The sequence below is a fragment of the Anneissia japonica genome, unplaced genomic scaffold, assembly GCF_011630105.1.
Source record: "Anneissia japonica isolate Jap-2015-1 unplaced genomic scaffold, ASM1163010v1 scaffold287616_len25805_cov114, whole genome shotgun sequence".
Taxonomy (NCBI): Eukaryota; Metazoa; Echinodermata; class Crinoidea; order Comatulida; family Comatulidae; genus Anneissia; species Anneissia japonica.
Window position 1 is genome coordinate 3,064 of NW_022732010.1, and position 19,566 is coordinate 22,629.

The 19,566-nt window shown below is 31.3% G+C and overlaps 1 protein-coding gene and 1 non-coding gene across 2 annotated transcripts in view; both read right to left on the reverse strand.

Annotated features, from left to right (window-relative positions):
- Positions 1-361: 361 nt before the first annotated feature.
- Positions 362-19,566, reverse strand: part of LOC117115543 (cell cycle checkpoint protein RAD17-like) — a gene marked incomplete at its 5' end in the record, with an annotated part of 20,700 nt that continues 1,495 nt past the window's right edge. The window contains 12 exon segments of the mRNA XM_033259386.1: positions 362-561; positions 9,185-9,273; positions 9,727-9,788; positions 10,374-10,523; positions 11,340-11,489; positions 12,117-12,202; positions 13,302-13,550; positions 13,723-13,834; positions 14,910-14,979; positions 16,604-16,772; positions 17,858-17,968; positions 18,609-18,755. Coding sequence (XP_033115277.1) covers positions 362-561; positions 9,185-9,273; positions 9,727-9,788; positions 10,374-10,523; positions 11,340-11,489; positions 12,117-12,202; positions 13,302-13,550; positions 13,723-13,834; positions 14,910-14,979; positions 16,604-16,772; positions 17,858-17,968; positions 18,609-18,755 — 1,595 coding nt within the window.
- Trnat-ggu lies at positions 6,026-6,097 on the reverse strand. Its single transcript has one exon. It is a non-coding gene; the product is annotated as a tRNA-Thr (tRNA).

A 19,566-nucleotide genomic window follows, 5' to 3' on the forward strand; every position in this document is an offset into this window, starting at 1 on the left:
TTTGTTTAGGTGGCCAGTGGTATACGAGCTCTGCTCTTTTGTTGGTCATCCTTCCTTTGATCAATACATGAAAATGTTAGATTTTGGAAAATAAACTGAAACTGAAACTGAAACCTTTGTCTTTGTCAGTATTATTGAGTATAATTATAATCGGTAACATTTACAGGAGTGGTGGCTGTGCTATGAAGGGGACGGAAGCTGGAATGGTTGGGGGAAATAAGATGATTTGAATGTAGAAATTCATAGAGTTGGTTATGAATATGACGTTCAAGAATGTTCAGTAGAGAGGGAAGTACTGAGATTGGTCGGTAATGTTCACAATTTTCTTTGTGCGCCTCTTCCCCCCCCCCCCCACCACATTTTAAATGGGTATAACTTTACCAAGCTTCCAATCGGTGGGTACCTCTTCCTGGGCAAGTGACAAATTCAAAATATAAGTAATCTGTTCGGAGATGCATGGTGCAGCTGCCTTGAGGAGCCTAGGGCTGAGATCATCCAAACCAGGAGATTGATTAACTGTTAATTTAGACAGAGCAATATACACATCATCACTAGAAATATCTTCAAATTTAAGATTAAAATTAGGAATGAGATACATTATTCACTGAGTCAATCAGATCGTCATCAAAAAGATTACAACTAATATCAGAATAAACAAACACGGTCGAGTCATGAGTAATACAATTATTATTTTCAACTTTATTAAATAAATTTTCACCAATGGTACAAAAGTATTCATTAAAAATTTCGAAAATTCGATGCGCATCAGTAACAGTTCAACATTGGTTAGGTTTAAAACTTTTACAGTATTCATGTTCTTTTTGCTAGGAACCAATTGCTTTTAAGCAAATTGGAAGACACTTAAAAGTGTCTTCCAATTTGCTTAGGATCCTTCCTATTAACTGAAATAGTACCCCTGAAACGATTTTCAAATCGAAAATTAGCTTATTCTGGATTAGGCTTACGCTAATTGGACATTCTTTATCTTTTTTTCTGTATTTTTGGAGGTTGGGGTTACCCCGTGCTCCCTGGGTCCGCCCTGATAACGATTGATTGAATGATTGCTAATAACGCTCTTTTATGTTGGCAAAGTTTCATTAGAACTTTCATAATACGTTCATGATTAAGCGCAGTGACGCAACGATGGGGGCCTTCTGGATTTCTGAGACTGGGGCCCTTTCAGTGGTGGCACCAGCGGGGTGGGGGAGGAGAATTTTCCCCTGTCGGACAGCCTATACCTCCTGTTGTCTGAAGTTATGACGATGTCGTCCGATCGACATAAAAAATTGCCTTTCCAAATAACGTTATTTTGATTGACGATTTATGCATAGACCCAATTGATCATTGATTTACGATTTATGCATAGACCAAAAGTATACGTTACACGAAAATATTCAAATTAAATATATGTGAGTATGCAAAATATTAGTTGATTAGGCCCTATATTGTTAAATAGTCACACGGGTTTTTTTTACATTGTCCAATAATTAAATAGTCTTAAAACTCTTTTTTTTATCTTTAAAGTTAATTCTAAATTACCCACCCTGGTCACTTCGTCAGTGAATACTTTTCAAACATGCAAGGGCCCCCGGGCCCAATGTCTCGTCGTTACGCCACTGCCAATTGCTCTGTCAATCATAATAAAAGGAGGGTGGCTTACATTTCATATATTGTTTTTTTTCCACATTACTTATCATTTACTACTAAAATCAGAATATTTTTAAAAATAATAAAGTGCTAGTATTCGAGAGGTTAAAATCCTATTACGCAAACTTGAAATCAAAACGAATTTCTGGGTCGGCCCAGTTATCTTCTTATACAAATCAGTAACATTAAAACTTTCAAACTGACAATTTCAAGTTAATGATTTTTATAGGCCTACATAAACAGTGTACAGCAAATTGCTGGATTCACGACTGGAATATTTTTTTTTACTTTTCTGATTTTAATCTGAAAAAATACACTAAAATTATATACTTGGGTCACCTTGGACCCATATCATGGTCATAGTAACAATAATAAAATGTATATCACAACATAATTATATTTTATAAAAAGAACATGCAAATATTTCGATTTTTTCCTAATCTAATTAAACTGAAATTTTAAAAAGCGATTGTTCTATTTCATATGATTTTAGGTTTTTCATAAAAAATGTGATATTTTTTAATAACATCCCTCTACATTTTTTTTACCATAAATATGATATCTATTAAATAATGTTAAAAACGATGAAATATAATAATATTTGATAACAACAACTAAATATATATATTTTTTATCTTTTGTGGGGTCGTCCCACTTTTATTCACAAATCATATCTGGCATAAACAGCTACTGCATATCAGTTTCTCAGAATGGGTGAAATTATTATACTTTGCAGAAAACAAATGTGATAAAATTGTTATATAAAATGTAAATGCAGCATTTATCGATCAATAAATCAATCAATCAATTAATCAATCAATTAATCGATCGATCATTTAGATTAGCTTTTCTATGCGCTATTTAGTGGATCTAAAAGTAATAAATAGCACCCATGTAGATCGTCCAAGACGTTAAAAAGACATTTAAAAGAAATTAAAAATTAATTAAAAAAACAAATCACTGTAAATCCATGTGTAAAGTTAACTGATCGATTAAAAAAAGCATTACACTGTACATATTGAGGTTGGTCAAGTACATTTTTAAATATATTATTTTCGTATAGGCCTATTTAATGTACTTTCTTATACTTTTTTCAACAATAAACAGTTGATAGACTGGGGTAAATTTCCATTTATTAATTTGTTTTAAAACATTTACTTTATATATGCAAAATAAACCTAATGAAAACAAATTGTCTATATACGTATTCCCAGTACCAAGTACTATGTTTTTAAAGTTTGCCTCAATATTGTAATTCTTTGAGGTAAGTTCATTAATGTAACGCCATAGATTACTGGCTTCTGCACATTCATAAAATAAATGTGCATCATCCTCAACACGGTTGTATTGTAAGCATGTGTTTGAGTTTATAATTTTCCATATACATAATCTTTTCCTAGTGGGAATAATTCTATGTCATAATTTAAAATTTACTTGTTTGAGTTTGTTTTCTCTAATCATTTTTACTTTTCTTTTCCAGGTTAACATCCAATCAACTGTAGTATTAAAATACAATTCCCATTTTAATTGACATTTCGGTTCTATACATTTTCTTTCGACAAAACTATTATACGTTTGTTTGCATTTTGTGTTACACAGTTTTGTAACAAGCAAAGGTTTCTCTTGCTCTGCATTCTCATTTTGTGAAAAAATCACATCTTTCCATTCATGAGGAATGGCCTTTAACACAATATGATATTCTGATATGCAATTTGATTCAGTAGATAACTTTTCTAATAATTCGTTCGATTGAATAAATCTATTTCCAAGCACAATATCTTTGATTTTTCTTACACCTGACCTTACCCAGTTTCTCTACAATAGTGATAGACCACTGTAAGTTATCATTTTATTTCCCCAAATGTTTTGTTCGAGTATTTCCTTGTAACATGTTGGGTATTTCATTATAATTTCGTTAAAACTAGTTAACGCCTTTAATACACCTATATAAAAACTAGGAATACCTTCGCATTTTTTTACATTTAAGTGTGACATATTTTCAATAACATATTGTGGGCCAATTCTTTTAAAATACTTAGATGGCAATATTTTCCACTTAGACGTTTCATCATTGAAAAGACGTCTAGCCCATGATATGTTGAAAGATTGCACTTGAGACCTGAAGTCGGGTGCTTTTATACCACCATGTTCATATTTGTTTATGAGAGTTAATCTTTATATTTTTTCCGTTTTTTTATCCCACAAAAAGTCATAGATTATTGTCCACTTGTTTTAAGACAAATTCGGGGGTTTCTAAAATACTAGAATTGTATACCAGCTTTGCTAACGCTAATTGTTGTAAAATTATAACCTTTCCAAATAAAGTTAAATTCCTTTTACGCCATAAATTAAGAATATGTTTTAGAGATTCGATTTTTTTCATACCAATTTTTTTTAATTACATATAGATTTGTCATGGCCAACAAATATTCCAAGAATGTTGAAACCACTTGTCCATTTAATACCAAATGGACTACATTTCCTCAATTTCCATTGGCCTAACCACATGGCGTTTTTCTTTTTTTATTTAATTGAAGACCAGAAACCTTTCCAAAATTAACTATTTTATCTAAACTTTTTTTTATACTTTTCTCATCTTTAATAAATAAAACTGTGTCATCAGATAATTACTTCATTATCGCAATTGCCTGTATTTGGTAGCACAATCGTTACATCATTTCTTATTTTTAACGCCATGACTTCGGCTACCATGATGAAGAGGAGAGCAGACAAAGGGAAACCCTTTTAATACCCCTGTGCATACTGAATCTCTTTGAGCAGCAACCATTATTCATTACAATGCACTCAGTGCTACAGTACAGAACTTTTACCCATTTTATAAATGATGCCCCGAAATTGAAACGATAAAGTGTATTAATAAGAAATTCTCTATTTACAGTGTCAAAAGCTTTACTGAAATCAATACTTATAATTGCACCAGTTTGGTTTTCATTATCCATATATTCAAGTAAATCCTTTATAAGCCTGACATTTTCGCCACCAAAGCGACCTTCAATATAACCTTTTTGGTCATTATTCATTATTTTTTTAATTACATTTTGAAGTCTTTTTGATAAAACAAAGGCGGCAATTTTATAATCGACATTTAAGAGGGTAATGGGCCTCCAATTATTAAGATCCTCGTGCTCGCCTTTTTTGAAGACCAGGTTTATAACCCCTCTTTTTTGTGTATGTGATAGTTTCCCTATCTCTAACCCCTAGTTTAGACTTTTACACACTAAGGACCCTATTTTTGGCCAGAAAAAACGGTAAAACTTTACCGTAAGTCCATCTGTGCCAGGTGCTTTATTAATTTTCATTTTATGCATTGCGTTTTAGCACTCTGCAATGGAGATTTCACCTTCACATGATTGTTGCTCTTGGTGATTTACATGATTTTAAATATTCATGAATTTTATTCCTATCTATATTTTTATTGGAGTATAAATTCTCAAAGTAATTAACTTCTTCGGCTAGTATGTCTTTAGTTGTTTGGGCGTATGTACCATTTGCCTTTTTATTTTTTTTAATTTGTTTTTTTCTACCGTTATTTTTTTCTAGTCCAAGGAAGTATTTAGAGTTAATATTTAGAGTTAAAAATACTATATAAAATACTCAATAATATAAAGTATTCTTAAAATATGACTTGCATCATGCATACTCTGTATTTTACATCAAAAATTGAAAAACTTTTGAGTACCAGCAAAATATATTACTTACTTCTATTCTTATTACATGCTTGATGAATATAAAGTTGATGGTATTAACAACAAAGTTTTGCAAAACATATTAATGATTCGGGAAATGCGCAAATCAAGTCCTTCACACCGTTTGTCAGGGCGAAGGTCAGGATGAGAAATAACAAAGAAATACATCTGTGGCAAATTCTATTTATTAACAGTGTATTGATTATTATGGGCAAGAGTTTACGGCATAGCATCTATTCGGTGGATGTGATTAGAGAAAGTATCTTGACTAAAAAAAAACGTTACTCATTTATTCCAATTAAAAACACTATTATTATTAATATTATTATTATTATTATTATTATTATTTTGCCCTACCTGACGTGAAAATGTACCGAATACTCAGTACAAACAAGTTGTTCTCAGGTGGGACTCGAACCCACGATCTCCAGATCACTAGCCTGGCATCATACCTCTAGACCACCGAGCTTGCGCCTGATGGCCAGGGTTGAATTCGAGTCCACGTAATGGTACTGCAGTGTTGATAGTAATTGTTATTGTCGTGATGGAATAGACAATAACTGAATTTGCGTCAGGAGAAACATGTATAGGTGTAATTTTGCCCTAGCTGACGTGGAAATGTACTGAATACTCAGTACGTTTGAAAACAATTTCGAAAAAAAATCGCAAGTTGTTCTCGGGTGGGACTCGAACCCACGATCTCCAGATCACCAGCCTGGCATTATACCTCTAGACCACCGAGCTTGCGCCTGATGGCCATGGTTGAATTCGAGTCCAAGTAAGCAGCGGGTACTGCAGTGTTGATAGTAAATCAGAAATAGTCATCGGCCTTTATTTTCAGGTCAGAATTAGGGCCGTAGTACTGTATAAAACATTGGTACTATATCAGCCTTTGTGTTCAAGACATTTCCGTGTATGCACTGTGACAAATATACATTTCTTGTACATTTCAAATTTTCCTTAAGTTTGCAATAAATTATTTTGAATCTTAAAATATACAGTAGATAATGCATATGACACCTGCAGTCCAGGTACGGATCCATAATTTGTCAAACGGGGGTACCAAGGCCATAGGCACGGGTACGGTTGGCCAAGTTTCCACCTGAGCACTTTTTGACACACCACAAGTTAATTGCTTAGGTTGTGAACAGGAATAAAGGCTAAATTCCAATGTATTACTCAAAAATCTCTCTATTGACTTAACTCAGGAACCACAAATCTGTGAACTCTGGTGCAAACGGTTTATGGGAGTTTACATTATTTTTTCTTTTAGTGTAAGATTTATACCGATTATGAAACTAGGATGCATTTTTTCTTGAGTTGAAATCCAGTGTCTGTATGGGTTTAGCTTTTATCCAAATCTAGTAGAAAAATTCTCAGACTAAAAATTGAATTATGAATTAAATGTTCCCTTATACACTTGCCTACGACTAATATATTCATTTCTTCACTAAATTACCTAGTCAACTGACAAGAAAAGATTATGCTTTTATCTGTACTGTATATTTATTCTTGATTGTTTTAGTATGCAACATTATTTTCTATAAATAAATATACTGTAAATATACCTTTTCTTAAATGTCATAGCAATACTGCTTTTCGTTCATAGGTCTAATCTTAGATTTTTTTTTCAATGCCAAAAGGCAAAATACTAAAATAACACCAATGCTGAGATTAACAAACTTTCTCTTGAATAAACCTGCCCGTTTTGAATTAAAGTGCTTTTATTGTTTTGCTTCATCATAGCCCTGATATTATTTAAAAAAAAAAACAATTTTCAGTAAAAAATATTTTTAAACGATGTATTAGATTACTACTACAGAACATCATTAAAATTGGTGTATACAATGGAAAAACAGCAAATTTTTCCTGGGCCCTTTGAACCCCGTCTGGAGGCCCTTGGCGCCCCCCCCCCACCCACCTCAGCCTCAATGCTCACTTCCACCAAAACTTGACCAGTTCAATTCTCGTGGCTACAGCCCTTGGTACAACAGTCTCAGAATATTTGAGTAACACAACACTGATACCTATGCACTAAATTTTAGAAATTTTGTGTCAAAATGGGGTTGGGGGCACATTTCTCCTGCAAGCGTTGCTATAGAATTTTGAGCAAACAAAATAAAATATTGTCACATTTTACCAGGCCACTTTTACCAGGCCATTTTTCCGGGGCCAATCTTCGGAGGCGATTTTTACCATACACCAAATAACTTAATACGATCCACTAAGAAACAGAAAAAAAAAACTTATTTTTTTTTTCGATCTGTTTCTTGGTGTAAGCTAATATTTTACTTGATTTTTTTAATGAGCCTTTTTTTTAAAATATATCTTTTTGAGGTGTTTTTTTGTGTTTTGACTGATAGTCATGGTCATACAGCCCAATCACCCTTAACAGTTACGGGGTACCTCCTCATGGCCACCTTTTCTTAAGTGTGAACAATCAATAAATTTTAAATCCGCCCACAGGCGACCTAAATTTTTTCTGACTTTAAAGTTGGCCATGGTCACGCAATTCGAAACCTGGGCCAACTCATTTTCATATTTGAAGGTAAACTGAACCTGGGTTGCCAAGCTCTTCTTGGTAGTAATACAATTTCTCACACAAAATTGTACAGGAAAAAATGTTGCCAAATTCTTCAAGGGGAAGTAAATGGTAAGGTGTTCGGGTTGGTGTATTTTAGCTTGTAAATGGAGGAAATACAACAGCAAATGAATGGGGGAGTTTCAAAAATACTGTGGTGTATAGGGAGGTAAGTGGGAGGATGGCAGAGGAATGTTTTGATTGTACAGCCAATCAAGTAAAGAGGCAAATTAAGGCGGTATGCCTCGAATTTCTTGTTCTGCAATTCATTGACCCGGCGCAAATACGAAATGTGAACACTCGCAATGCGATCCTAAGCCCACTCAAAAAACTATCTGTAAACAGAATGGTCGTTTTAAGGCGACCCTAAACCGACAACATAATATGTGTGATTTACCTTATAGATGTAGTGTCTTGTGAAAAAAAAAAAAAAAAGAAACCATGACTTAAAGTAAGTAAAGAAGATTTAAGTTATTAACATTTAATATCAATAATAATAATAATTAAAAAAAAAAAACCATGACTTAAAGTAAGTAAAGAAGATTTAAGTTATTAACATTTAATATCAATAATAATAATAATTAAAAAAAAAAAAAAACAGGAAGCTCACAACTCAGTGTCTCTGTAGTAGGAAATTTATGCTTGTAGATAAATATAATGTATTTCTTAAAGGCCAGGCTCTGGATTTGATATGTTATACAAATGGACTTTTTAAGACACTACTAAATAAATAATCGGCAACAGCTAATATGTTATAGATTAAAGCCAGCTCCAGAGGAACACAATGTGGAAAATGATGGTTACGCCCCTTTTCAATTTCTTTTCCTCAAACAATTTATTTTCCTCAAACACCTTTTTTTGTGTCTTATAAAAATAAGTTGTAAAATATATCAACAATTTTTTTTCCTCCGGAGCCTGTCTTTAATATTAAAAACAAGGGGGGGGGGGTGGAGAAAGAGGTGCAGAAAAGGGCCATAGAAAATCATTTTGTAAAACATATATTTTTCCTTCAAAGATGCTGGGCTTTGAAATTCAAAAGTTTCTGACAAATTTCTACAAGAATTCTGAATGGAAATAATAATCTATATTTGTTAAATATCTTCCTTCAATTTCTGTAAAGCTCATTAAAATGTCTTTCACCAATCATCATCTTCATAAAAATCATCTATGTTGTTATCATCATCAAAATCTCCAATGTGTATATCGTTATCATATACATTTGACTTCAGAGTGCTGTCCATATCATTACAATCATTGTAAACCGTAGAAAGCTGAGAGCAGGAATCTTCCCCTTCCATGGTTTCAACGTCTCTTTCATTCAATCTTTCAACCCTTGCCCTGTAAAAGCAGCAAAGGATACCAATCAGTTTTATGAACAGGTTTATTTATACAATGATGAAAATATCTTTCTTCCTATCTGCTGATGGACGTATAGGTTAGAAATTTCTGGATAGTAGCTAATATAAATATCAAATTATGAAATAATTTATAATTTTATATTCAAAAAATTCATTAAAAAATAGAACCTAAAAGTGAGCGAGCACAACATTTAAGTGTGATTATCTACAATTACATACAATCAGTATATTGAATTTACATCGATAATATTTTCTTGAAAAATAATAATATAACAATGATTTACAACATTTTTTTGTAAGTGTTGACATTCTCACTTTGTTTGTTAGGACATATTATATAATTAACAACATTTATTTTCAGTAAAATAAATATATGTCAGTTGATGAAAAGAGTTTATTATACAGTGTTTTAATAGAAGCCTTGTTAACTTACCTTGTTGATGTTAAAAAGCTATTCAGTTCTCGAAGAAGGAAAATTTGATCTAGTGAAAAATACTAAAAACAATAAATTCATTGAAATATTCAACAATCATACACTAATTATTCAGTTAAACATGGTTAGGTAATACATATATACTTCTCTTTTTATCTATAGAATCTTTATTCACAATAAAAGATAAGTTATCAATTTTTTTAAAAATCTGAATTCATTTTGTTAATATAAAAAATTATTCAAGCATTAAATATAGGCATACTGCTAAAGTAGCCTGACAATACCTTTAGCATGTTGAGTTTAAAATTAAATCAGTATCACAAAAATTCAGAAATATAAAAAAAACACTTGTCTATTGGTCTATTAAATTATATATATTTTTAATGATCTATAAATCCTTGTTATAAGCATAATTAATCTTATCAATATCATTTATAAATATATATTAATTGATAAGGTTGTGATGGTATACCTTTGTTATTCATTGGTGAATTAATGTGGCATAAATACGGTAATAGTTGTGTGTGTAAACAAAATAAAACCATGAGGTCAATGTGCCCATTTGCTAAGTAAGTTCAAATTACACAATTTTATTGAGTGTCATTACAATACCTTATCATAAACTTTACAGGGTACATGTGTATTACCTGTTTGGCAACCTGCCACCATTGTGGTTTATGAAGAGGTTTCCTTCCCATGCCACCTGTAGCTGTATTCTGTTGACTCCTGGATGAGTTACAATGTATTAAACCTCTTGTTGCTATGCAACTGCTATACTCCGATAAAATACTACGATGCTAGAAAGAGTGGAGTCAGAATTACTTACGACATTTATGGATATTTACTGAATTATAGAATCATAAATAATATATACAATATAAAATATACTTTTATATCGTTATCATATACATTTGACTTCAGAGTGCTGTCCATATCATTACAATCATTGTAAACCGTAGAAAGCTGAGAGCAGGAATCTTCCCCTTCCATGGTTTCAACGTCTCTTTCATTCAATCTTTCAACCCTTGCCCTGTAAAAGCAGCAAAGGATACCAATCTGTAGCTGTATTCTGTTGACTCCTGGATGAGTTACAATGTATTAAACCTCTTGTTGCTATGCAACTGCTATACTCCGATAAAATACTACGATGCTAGAAAGAGTGGAGTCAGAATTACTTACGACATTTATGGATATTTACTGAATTATAGAATCATAAATAATATATACAATATAAAATATTACGATGCTAGAAAGAGTGGAGTCAGAATTACTTACGACATTTATGGATATTTACTGAATTATAGAATCATAAATAATATATACAATATAAAATATACTTCATAAATACACATGTATACATGCCTGGTTTCATTTTTCAAAATGTTATATTATCACCACGATTTTTATAACAATCACAAATATATGTTTTGTTCCACATTGCTTGTAACTGACAATTCATAAAACCATTATAGTAGAAAATAAACCATAATTTTCAATACTAAATAATATTTTCATATTATTTTTTAATTATGTAGGCAAAACGTTTAGTAGAGTACTAATATATCGTAAAATAAAAGTAAGATTTTTTTTTTCATATTTGCTACTTCACTTACTGAAAAATTAGAAGAAATTAGATCTGCATCACTAGTTAGATACTCACTTCCTCGTACTACATCATCCACTCGAGTGTAAAACTCAAGGTAGTTCTGATGCAAGTAGAGGTTGAACATATCGCTACTTATTTGAGTTTGACAAATAATATCCTAAAAAAAGACAGTGAAGATTAATATAATATTCAAAATATAACAATGACAACTATAACATAAGTGGTACTGTAGCCTGGCCATAAAAGGTGTTTGAATTCCAATCCTAAGGTATAATATAGTGGTCAAATTTAATTTTATATGTTTTTTTAGCTGTTATGGTAAAAGTACAAGAAATAAATGTATTGTAGGGAAAAAAATATGTAGTTTTTTTTTTAATTATTTATTTTTGATAATCATTGTTGCAATTACCATTTCCATCCTGGGTGGTATTTGTCATTTGTAATTTTGTCACCTTTTATTTTTCTCTAAAAAATTTCCACCATTTATAATTATCACTAGTTGAGATGAAATATAATTAAATAAATATAGATAGTAGTGATGACCACAGTACTATTTGAAATAAGGAGGCTAACAGATGTAAACATAACCACCAGGCTTCACAATTTGTCAATTTTTTAATATTTTTCATTATTAAAAGGGATTAACATTTAAGAAGACTTTCACTCTGACAATTGACCTTAGTCACCCGCTGGTGAATCAAAGACTGCACGTAGGATTATATTTTCTTTTAATATCCACGATAAAAATTTATTAATAGAAATTAGAAACTAAACAAATATTTACCTCCGGGTTAAACTTCAAGTTATCTCTGTCATGATGTTGCAAATGAGGTGGTATATGTTGCTTATCTGCATCAATCTTTGGTTTAACTCCTACATCAAAAGAAAAAAACGGTCATATACCTACATGGTAAACATGTATATAAATAGATACCAATCTGAAAATACACATTTTGATTACTTAACTGTTAGTTTTGGAAACCCTGTGCAAAATAAACATGTTTATTATATACGACAAAGCTACAAGCAACCTATCATCACATACACTTCAAAGCCATGGCATTAATTTGCACAGAATTTGCAAATGAGTAAAAACAAACATTGACGTTTTCAAGAAAATCACTTCAGTCTTCGCTGAAGAGATAAATTTAAGGAATTTATGTAAGGAATTTATAGCAGTTGTTATAGTTCAATAATTTGTGCAATAATTCCATTTACAAGTCAATTGTGACATCATTACTAACTCTTATGTGCAAAAGCTAAAAACAACCTGTACAGTATGTTTCGCGCACCGCGATGAATTCTGGGATAGTGTTTTTAGCAGGGGCGGCACCAGGATTTGCCCAATGGGGGTACCAAGATCCCTGACGGTGTGCCGATGTCCCTGACGAGAGCAAAGTGGGCATCGTCAGGCCTTGCTCAAAATGTTTGAAAAGTGATCCAGGGGAAAATTATGACAATTTAGGGGTTTCAGTGGCTCATTTAATCAATTTTAGAGTCTACTTATATGTAGATAATACATATAATTTTTTTTTTATCCACAACAAAATCTGGCTTTTCTCCCCGACAGGGGGCTTGGTCCGCTCACTGGCACCACCCCTGGTGTTTAGACCTATAACTGCAACAAGCGCCCGCGGAGAGGGCAGACATCCAATTCTCGTCTAGCATATGGTACCGGTGAATAAAGAAATGTCAATGAAAATATTATAGAAAACAAAAATAAAAATATGTTAATTTATAATTTGTATCTACAAATTTTGTATCTACAGTATAAATTAATTTGTATTTTGGAAAAATATTCTTCCTTTTTAAAATTTTAAATAAATGGTTTGAAACTGGGTATTTAAATAATGTTTTTTTTTCTTTTAAATAATTCTTGAATGATGAGTTCTTAAATTTGTACACGTACATAATAATATGACATCTAATATGTGCAATTTACACAGCATAGTTATTAACAATCACTCACTTTTACAGTAAAGGATTTTTCCTAGTGCTCTAAATAGAAACATGGACGTATCCCTGCCCCCTATTGCCACTAGATCCTTCCCTTCTTTTTCATCCTCTGTTTGTTTAGTTCTCCATTTACTTCCGCCTTGACTGTTAGACATTCTTGTATGCTTTGTATTTTTGCTTTTTGTACTTTTATAAGATTTTCTTGCTAGAGTGGAGTCACACTTTCTGCTCCCATCAAACAAAGACTTTAAAGTACTTGTATCAGTAGAAAATATAAACACACAATGCTTTTAGAATATACTAATTCTATTGTACATATATGATGAATATATATTACAGATGAAGGTATCACCAACATGAAATAATATAAGTCTATGTTTTAAACTGCAGAGCGAGGTTAGCATATAACTTTAAAATTCCAAGCGTTCAGCAACCTTTTAAGCAAGCAAACTGCAGAGCATTGATTGCACCTCTGATATCCCCAGCACTGGCAGCTGATAAAGCATCAATAGTAGACTTACAAGGCACTTGGAATTGACAACTTCCCTTAAAAATATGAAATTTTAAAAAATCAATCAATTCCAAATGATTTAAGTTTCAGAAAAAAACGAACATGAACACAAAATAAAACTTTGTGCATTTTAACTTACCTGCTACGAAACCTTATTGTTTTTCCTTTATATTTTGTTTTGAGACAAATAAATGACTAAAATTAAACAGGAATGTTCTGTTCAGCAAATTGGAGATATGCAATTATGAGCTGCTATGTATTAAAATTTAACAGACAGGCTTCAATACCATTTTGATAGTCTGTTAACTGAGCTAAACTGGTCTTGTCAACAATGGTATTTCACAGTGCAGTACAGTATTTTCTTTAATCAAAAATGCCCAAATCTATTAATTTTTACAAATAATTGACTTATGTCAAACTAGCCAGTAGGCTAAGCATTTGCCTAATACTAATAGAATTGTTGAAAAGGAATCAAATTAAGAATTTATTTTTATTAGACTATATCTCAATTAGGCCTCTTGTAAGATTTTACCTTGAGAAATTCTTTATTAACAGATCAGACACATTGACAGATGCATTTCAGTGATACAATTGAAAAGAATCAGTAAAGAAAAGGTTAGATTTTTGTTCTCAACACAACAAAATGAAGTTTAGCCTAATACCAGCATAAATGAGCTATTATTTTGATAGGTTTTATTGTTTGTATATTGTTACACGAAAGGTATTTATAAAAGCTTCAAGTAAACTTCCGCCATTTTGGAGCTTGTTCAGCCACAAGTAGCCATTGTCTGCGAAGGCTGTCACAGGCTAACACACTCCTTATCTTGTTAACCAGACTATTACAGATGATAACCGTCTCTATCTTAATTTTCAACATAAACAAACCGTGGGACTGTGTCTTATCTGATATTAAGGGAGGTAATTAATTTATTGTTTTTACAGTATATCCAATTTATTTTTCTCTACAATGGAGATTTATTGTGGACAAAGGGTATACGTTTAACTTATCAGAATATTGTTTACCAAAACCAAACATTATGTGTTGATTTTATAGGATGGTACTTGAAAACATCAATCTATTTATATAGCTTGTGGAGCCACAAGACATACCTTTGCTGCCTCAAATGTTGCTATACTTGTCAGCACTTTGCACATGCTTGTTTGCGCCACTGGATTAAAACTGAAAGAGACATTCACATTAGTCATTAATTTCATAAATAAACGCCTTATTTTATCAGACGTGGAACAGAATGCAGGCATATAAAATATACAGAAGCTATTATAATTCAGCATCCACAAAAATGATTTAGCTTATACTATGTCTGGAAATATGTATTTAAAAAATAAAATTTATTTTTTGTGATTGTATTTAATTTTTTTTTAAATAAATATTTTTCTGTATTCAAAAAGATTACTACACTGTATTGAGCACATAGAAATGGAAACAAAATTTCTGTTGGTGTTTACTCATTTGCATCAATAAAAATTATAGCAACTGATTGAAATACTCTACTGAATATATAAGTAATGCAATAGAAGCTAACTATAATTCAGCATCCAAAAAAATGATTTAGCTTATACTATGTCTAGAAATGTGTCTTTAAAAATAAAGATAGAATTACATTTTTGTGATTGTGTCCAATTTAGATATTTTTTCTGTATTTATACAAAAAGATTACTACACTGCTATGAGCACAAAGAAATTAAAAAATAATTAGTTTTTCAATGGTGTTTACTCATTTGCATCAATGGAAATTATAGCAACAAGATTGAAATACACTACTGCATATTATAAGTAAACTTGAAATTGTTAATATTCAACTTATAATTAACATGCATACAACGTATGCAAGCATAACAGTTAATTACATATAGTCTAGAAGAAACAGGCTTGGTTTTTATTTTAAGTTTTCTGTTGTAGTGTACTGATTATAGGATGCTGAACTTTGAAACATGTTTCCATTTGAATCGTTTGTTGTATTTCAAAGATGTATGTTTTTTTTTATCAACTTGCATCCTTTTGGTTCAATTATCAAGGATTCCAGGTAAAGACATTTCTTTGCTAAGTAATTAGAGACAACTTTCATTTGTGTACAAAAAACCGAATTGGATTTCAATTTTGTACATATCTAAAGCCGGGATGCTTTAAAGTGAGGATATCATACATACACAAAAGTGGTTAAATCAGAATAGCAATAAATAAAATGGCAATCAATCAGAATGAAAATGGCAAGTACCAAACGGAAAAGAATATTAATTTCAACTTTAAAACAAGCCCTGATGAAAGAACACTAAAGCATTAAAATCTTTCATAAAATTTGTAATCAATGGACTATTTATCTCAACTGTGCAAAACATTTTGCATTATCATCATTATATATGGCAACTCTCAGAAACGAAAAACTTGTAATCAACACCAACAACTCAATCCGTTTTGGTAGGACAATACTAGACCAGCTTCTGAGAATATGTACGCTATTAGAATTACTTATTCTATATTAATTATCATGTTGTGATGGAACATTTTCACCTGGTTTAATAATAGGTATTAGTATGTACAGTATATCAATCATTTTTAATCGAACCAAAAAAAATTGTAGATGCAGTACTTGGAATATTTTGATAGTTAATTATGTGAATTGTGTTCTTTATGGGTAAGGTTGGATGCACCTCCTTAATTATGGGCCACCGTCGAAAAATATTAAGAAAATTAACACTGATTCCTCATCATGCCAATATGTTTTATTGGTTTAGTTAAAAGGAAAACTGATACAAATACTGATAATAATGGCTTCTACAATTACCTAATATCTTGGATGTCTAACATAATTTTTAAATCTTTTGGGAGTGCTTTTCGAACAATGTTGTCACCTCGAGCCGTATCGCTGATTATGAACACTAGAGGGCTTCGGCATGACTTCTTGTACTTTCTAAAAATTGAGGTGGATAACGAAGAAATGTATGAGGCAAATCCTGAAAAAATAGAAAAAAAAGTGTTTTAAGAACTATAATATCCTAGCTCAAACAAACATTTTTGAATCAGAAAAACAAATAAATATCATTAGTCTATTAATGTATTTTGCCTAACATGAATGACAAAAATATATTTCACTTTTATTTTAGTTTTTTTTTTCTAACATTGAATCCACTTCACATGAATGCAAATTAATTTTTTTATGGAATGGATTCCAATACACAGAAACTCAAACATGAGTTAATACAAAACAATGAGGGCGCCTTTGTTATCAATCAGAGATCTTATAATAACAAGATAGCGCTCTCCACGATTTTACGCATAACAAATAGAAGCATCAGCCTTGTGTAAAAGGAAGCATAAAAAGTAATTGTTTTTGAGAGAGGTTGTTATGATAGTTGTTAGAGAATTCGCATGTAGAAAACGCAAGATAGGCTATCTTTAGTTAAAGTTCATTGAGGTCAAAGTTAAAAAGTAATTGTAATTGCAAAAGGGCACACTACACTGTGTTGTTACAGGATTTGGTGCAAAAAAACATGCAGAATATTATCTTGTAATATTATATTAAAGATCCTTGTTATCAATATGTAACAATGAGGGCACCATTGTTATCAACAGAAGCATGATACTGCATAAAATAGTCAACAGTGGTCAAAGTCTGAAAATGAATGCTACAACAAAATTGTTATCATACTAAACTGCAACAAGAGGCTGAAAACCAATATGAACTAACAGATAATATGTATATCATTTTCTAGAGGGAGACATTTAAAAAGGTTGAATAATTCCCTTGTTTATTTTGATGCTTAATATACTGTATTTCAAATCCAATTTGATAACAAAATTTTGATTTTAAAAGGAAGGGATAGGAAAACAAAAATATATAAATGCATTTTAATGTATGTTTATTTAGAAAATATTTCCAAGACAAAGCACATTATAAGTTTATGAAATGTAAATGGATGGTTATACACCTGGGGTATTTTACTGTAATGCACTAAAATGTAAATTTACTGTTTAATGACATAAAAATCTTCAATAAAATCTCTTCCTTCATTTAAACACTTACTTCAATAACAATAACTTTCTTCTTTAATGATTTCTCTCCAAATATTTGCAGAGATTAATATTTGCTCTTGTGATAAAATCCCAAAAGAGTGTGATTGATACCTTTGACCCGCAAAATCCCCAAAATCTGGCAGGGAAAAATAATTTTGAAATCAGTTTAACACAGATAAATATGCTTGTGCTCAAACATGATAAAATATTAAATAAAACTCATTAATTTGAACATTGGATTTCTACAGTACATTATCATACGGATCTAAACTACTACTATCATGTAAATAGATTTACATTTTCAATACTGTATTTACAAAATCAAAATATCATTTTGCCTCTATTATTTTTTGACAAGGAAAACATTTTCTTATTCTGATGTTTAATTGACAGCTAATAATTAACTAAATTATATACAAAGTAAGCTAATCAACTAATGTCTTTATATCACAGAAATTAATCTTCAGAACCTTATTATATTTCTATATATAATAATTTTTACATTCTATTAAAAATAACTGCAATTTTACATTTCAATACCAATTTCAATTTACATAATGTAACGTTCTCAAAATAATTAATTGCTATTTATTTGTCCAATCAGCTTTTGACATGGAGTGACATTAATATTCTGGTACACATGTGTAAATACTTTTTTACTTTCTATTGAAAAAATGACGGCAATTTCACATTTAAATACCAATTAAAATCGATATATATCATCTGCCATTCTCAAAATAATTGCTGGCTGTTGGTTTGTCCAATCAGCTCCTTACCTGGAGTGACATCATTCTGGTACACATCTGTTACTGGATTAATCCACTCCTGAACTTCAAGGTGCATTTCTTTCGCAAGTGTCTGTACAGTGGCGGTCTTACCAGCCCCTGCTGGCCCATTCAACAACAGTACGGTATAGGGGCATCCTACAAGACAAAGTTTTGAAGAATAACTGCATATATTATTATAGTCCAGATAAACTATTCTAAAATAGATACAGAGTAATAATCTGCTACATATAATTTAGCAAAAAATATTGAAAAGTCCATGACAAGCTTTTAATCTGACTATATTAAAATGCCACTATATAATTCAAAAGTTTTATAGTTACTGATTAGATGTATAAAAAATAATTTAAAATAAATAAAATAATTAGGTAGGCTACCTGGTTATTAAAAAAGTATGCATGACAGGGACGTAGCCAGGATTTTGAAAGGGTGGGGGGAGCCGTTTTGCGAATTACGTATGACCCCGGCGGGGTCAAGGGGGAAAATCCCCCTGTGAAGTAACGCACTCTGAACGTTCTTAGGATTTTTATTTTAATGGTGGCCACATCTTAAAGTTTTTCTTAAACTTATTGTGGTCTCCATCCACATAGATTTTTTGAATATGTTTGATCATGTATATGTTTGTTTTTGTTCATTATGTGGAAAATAAATAAATAAATCAATCAAATCAATCAAATTGTTTGAGAGGATAAAGTGAAAATTGCAATAGACGCATTATAAATAAGCGCAAAAATAATTATATAATAACAGTGGCAGATCCAGGAATTCGAAAGAGAGGTGAACGAGGGAGGGACTTTCACAGACCGAGGAATCACACACCTCAGCCCCACAATGGTTGGGGCTGAGGTAAGAAAATTTATGATTAGGGCATCTCGCACTTCAATTTGAATATACTCTCGCACTTCAATTTGAATATATTTTTCTTTTTTTTTTCCTTAAAAAAATGAAG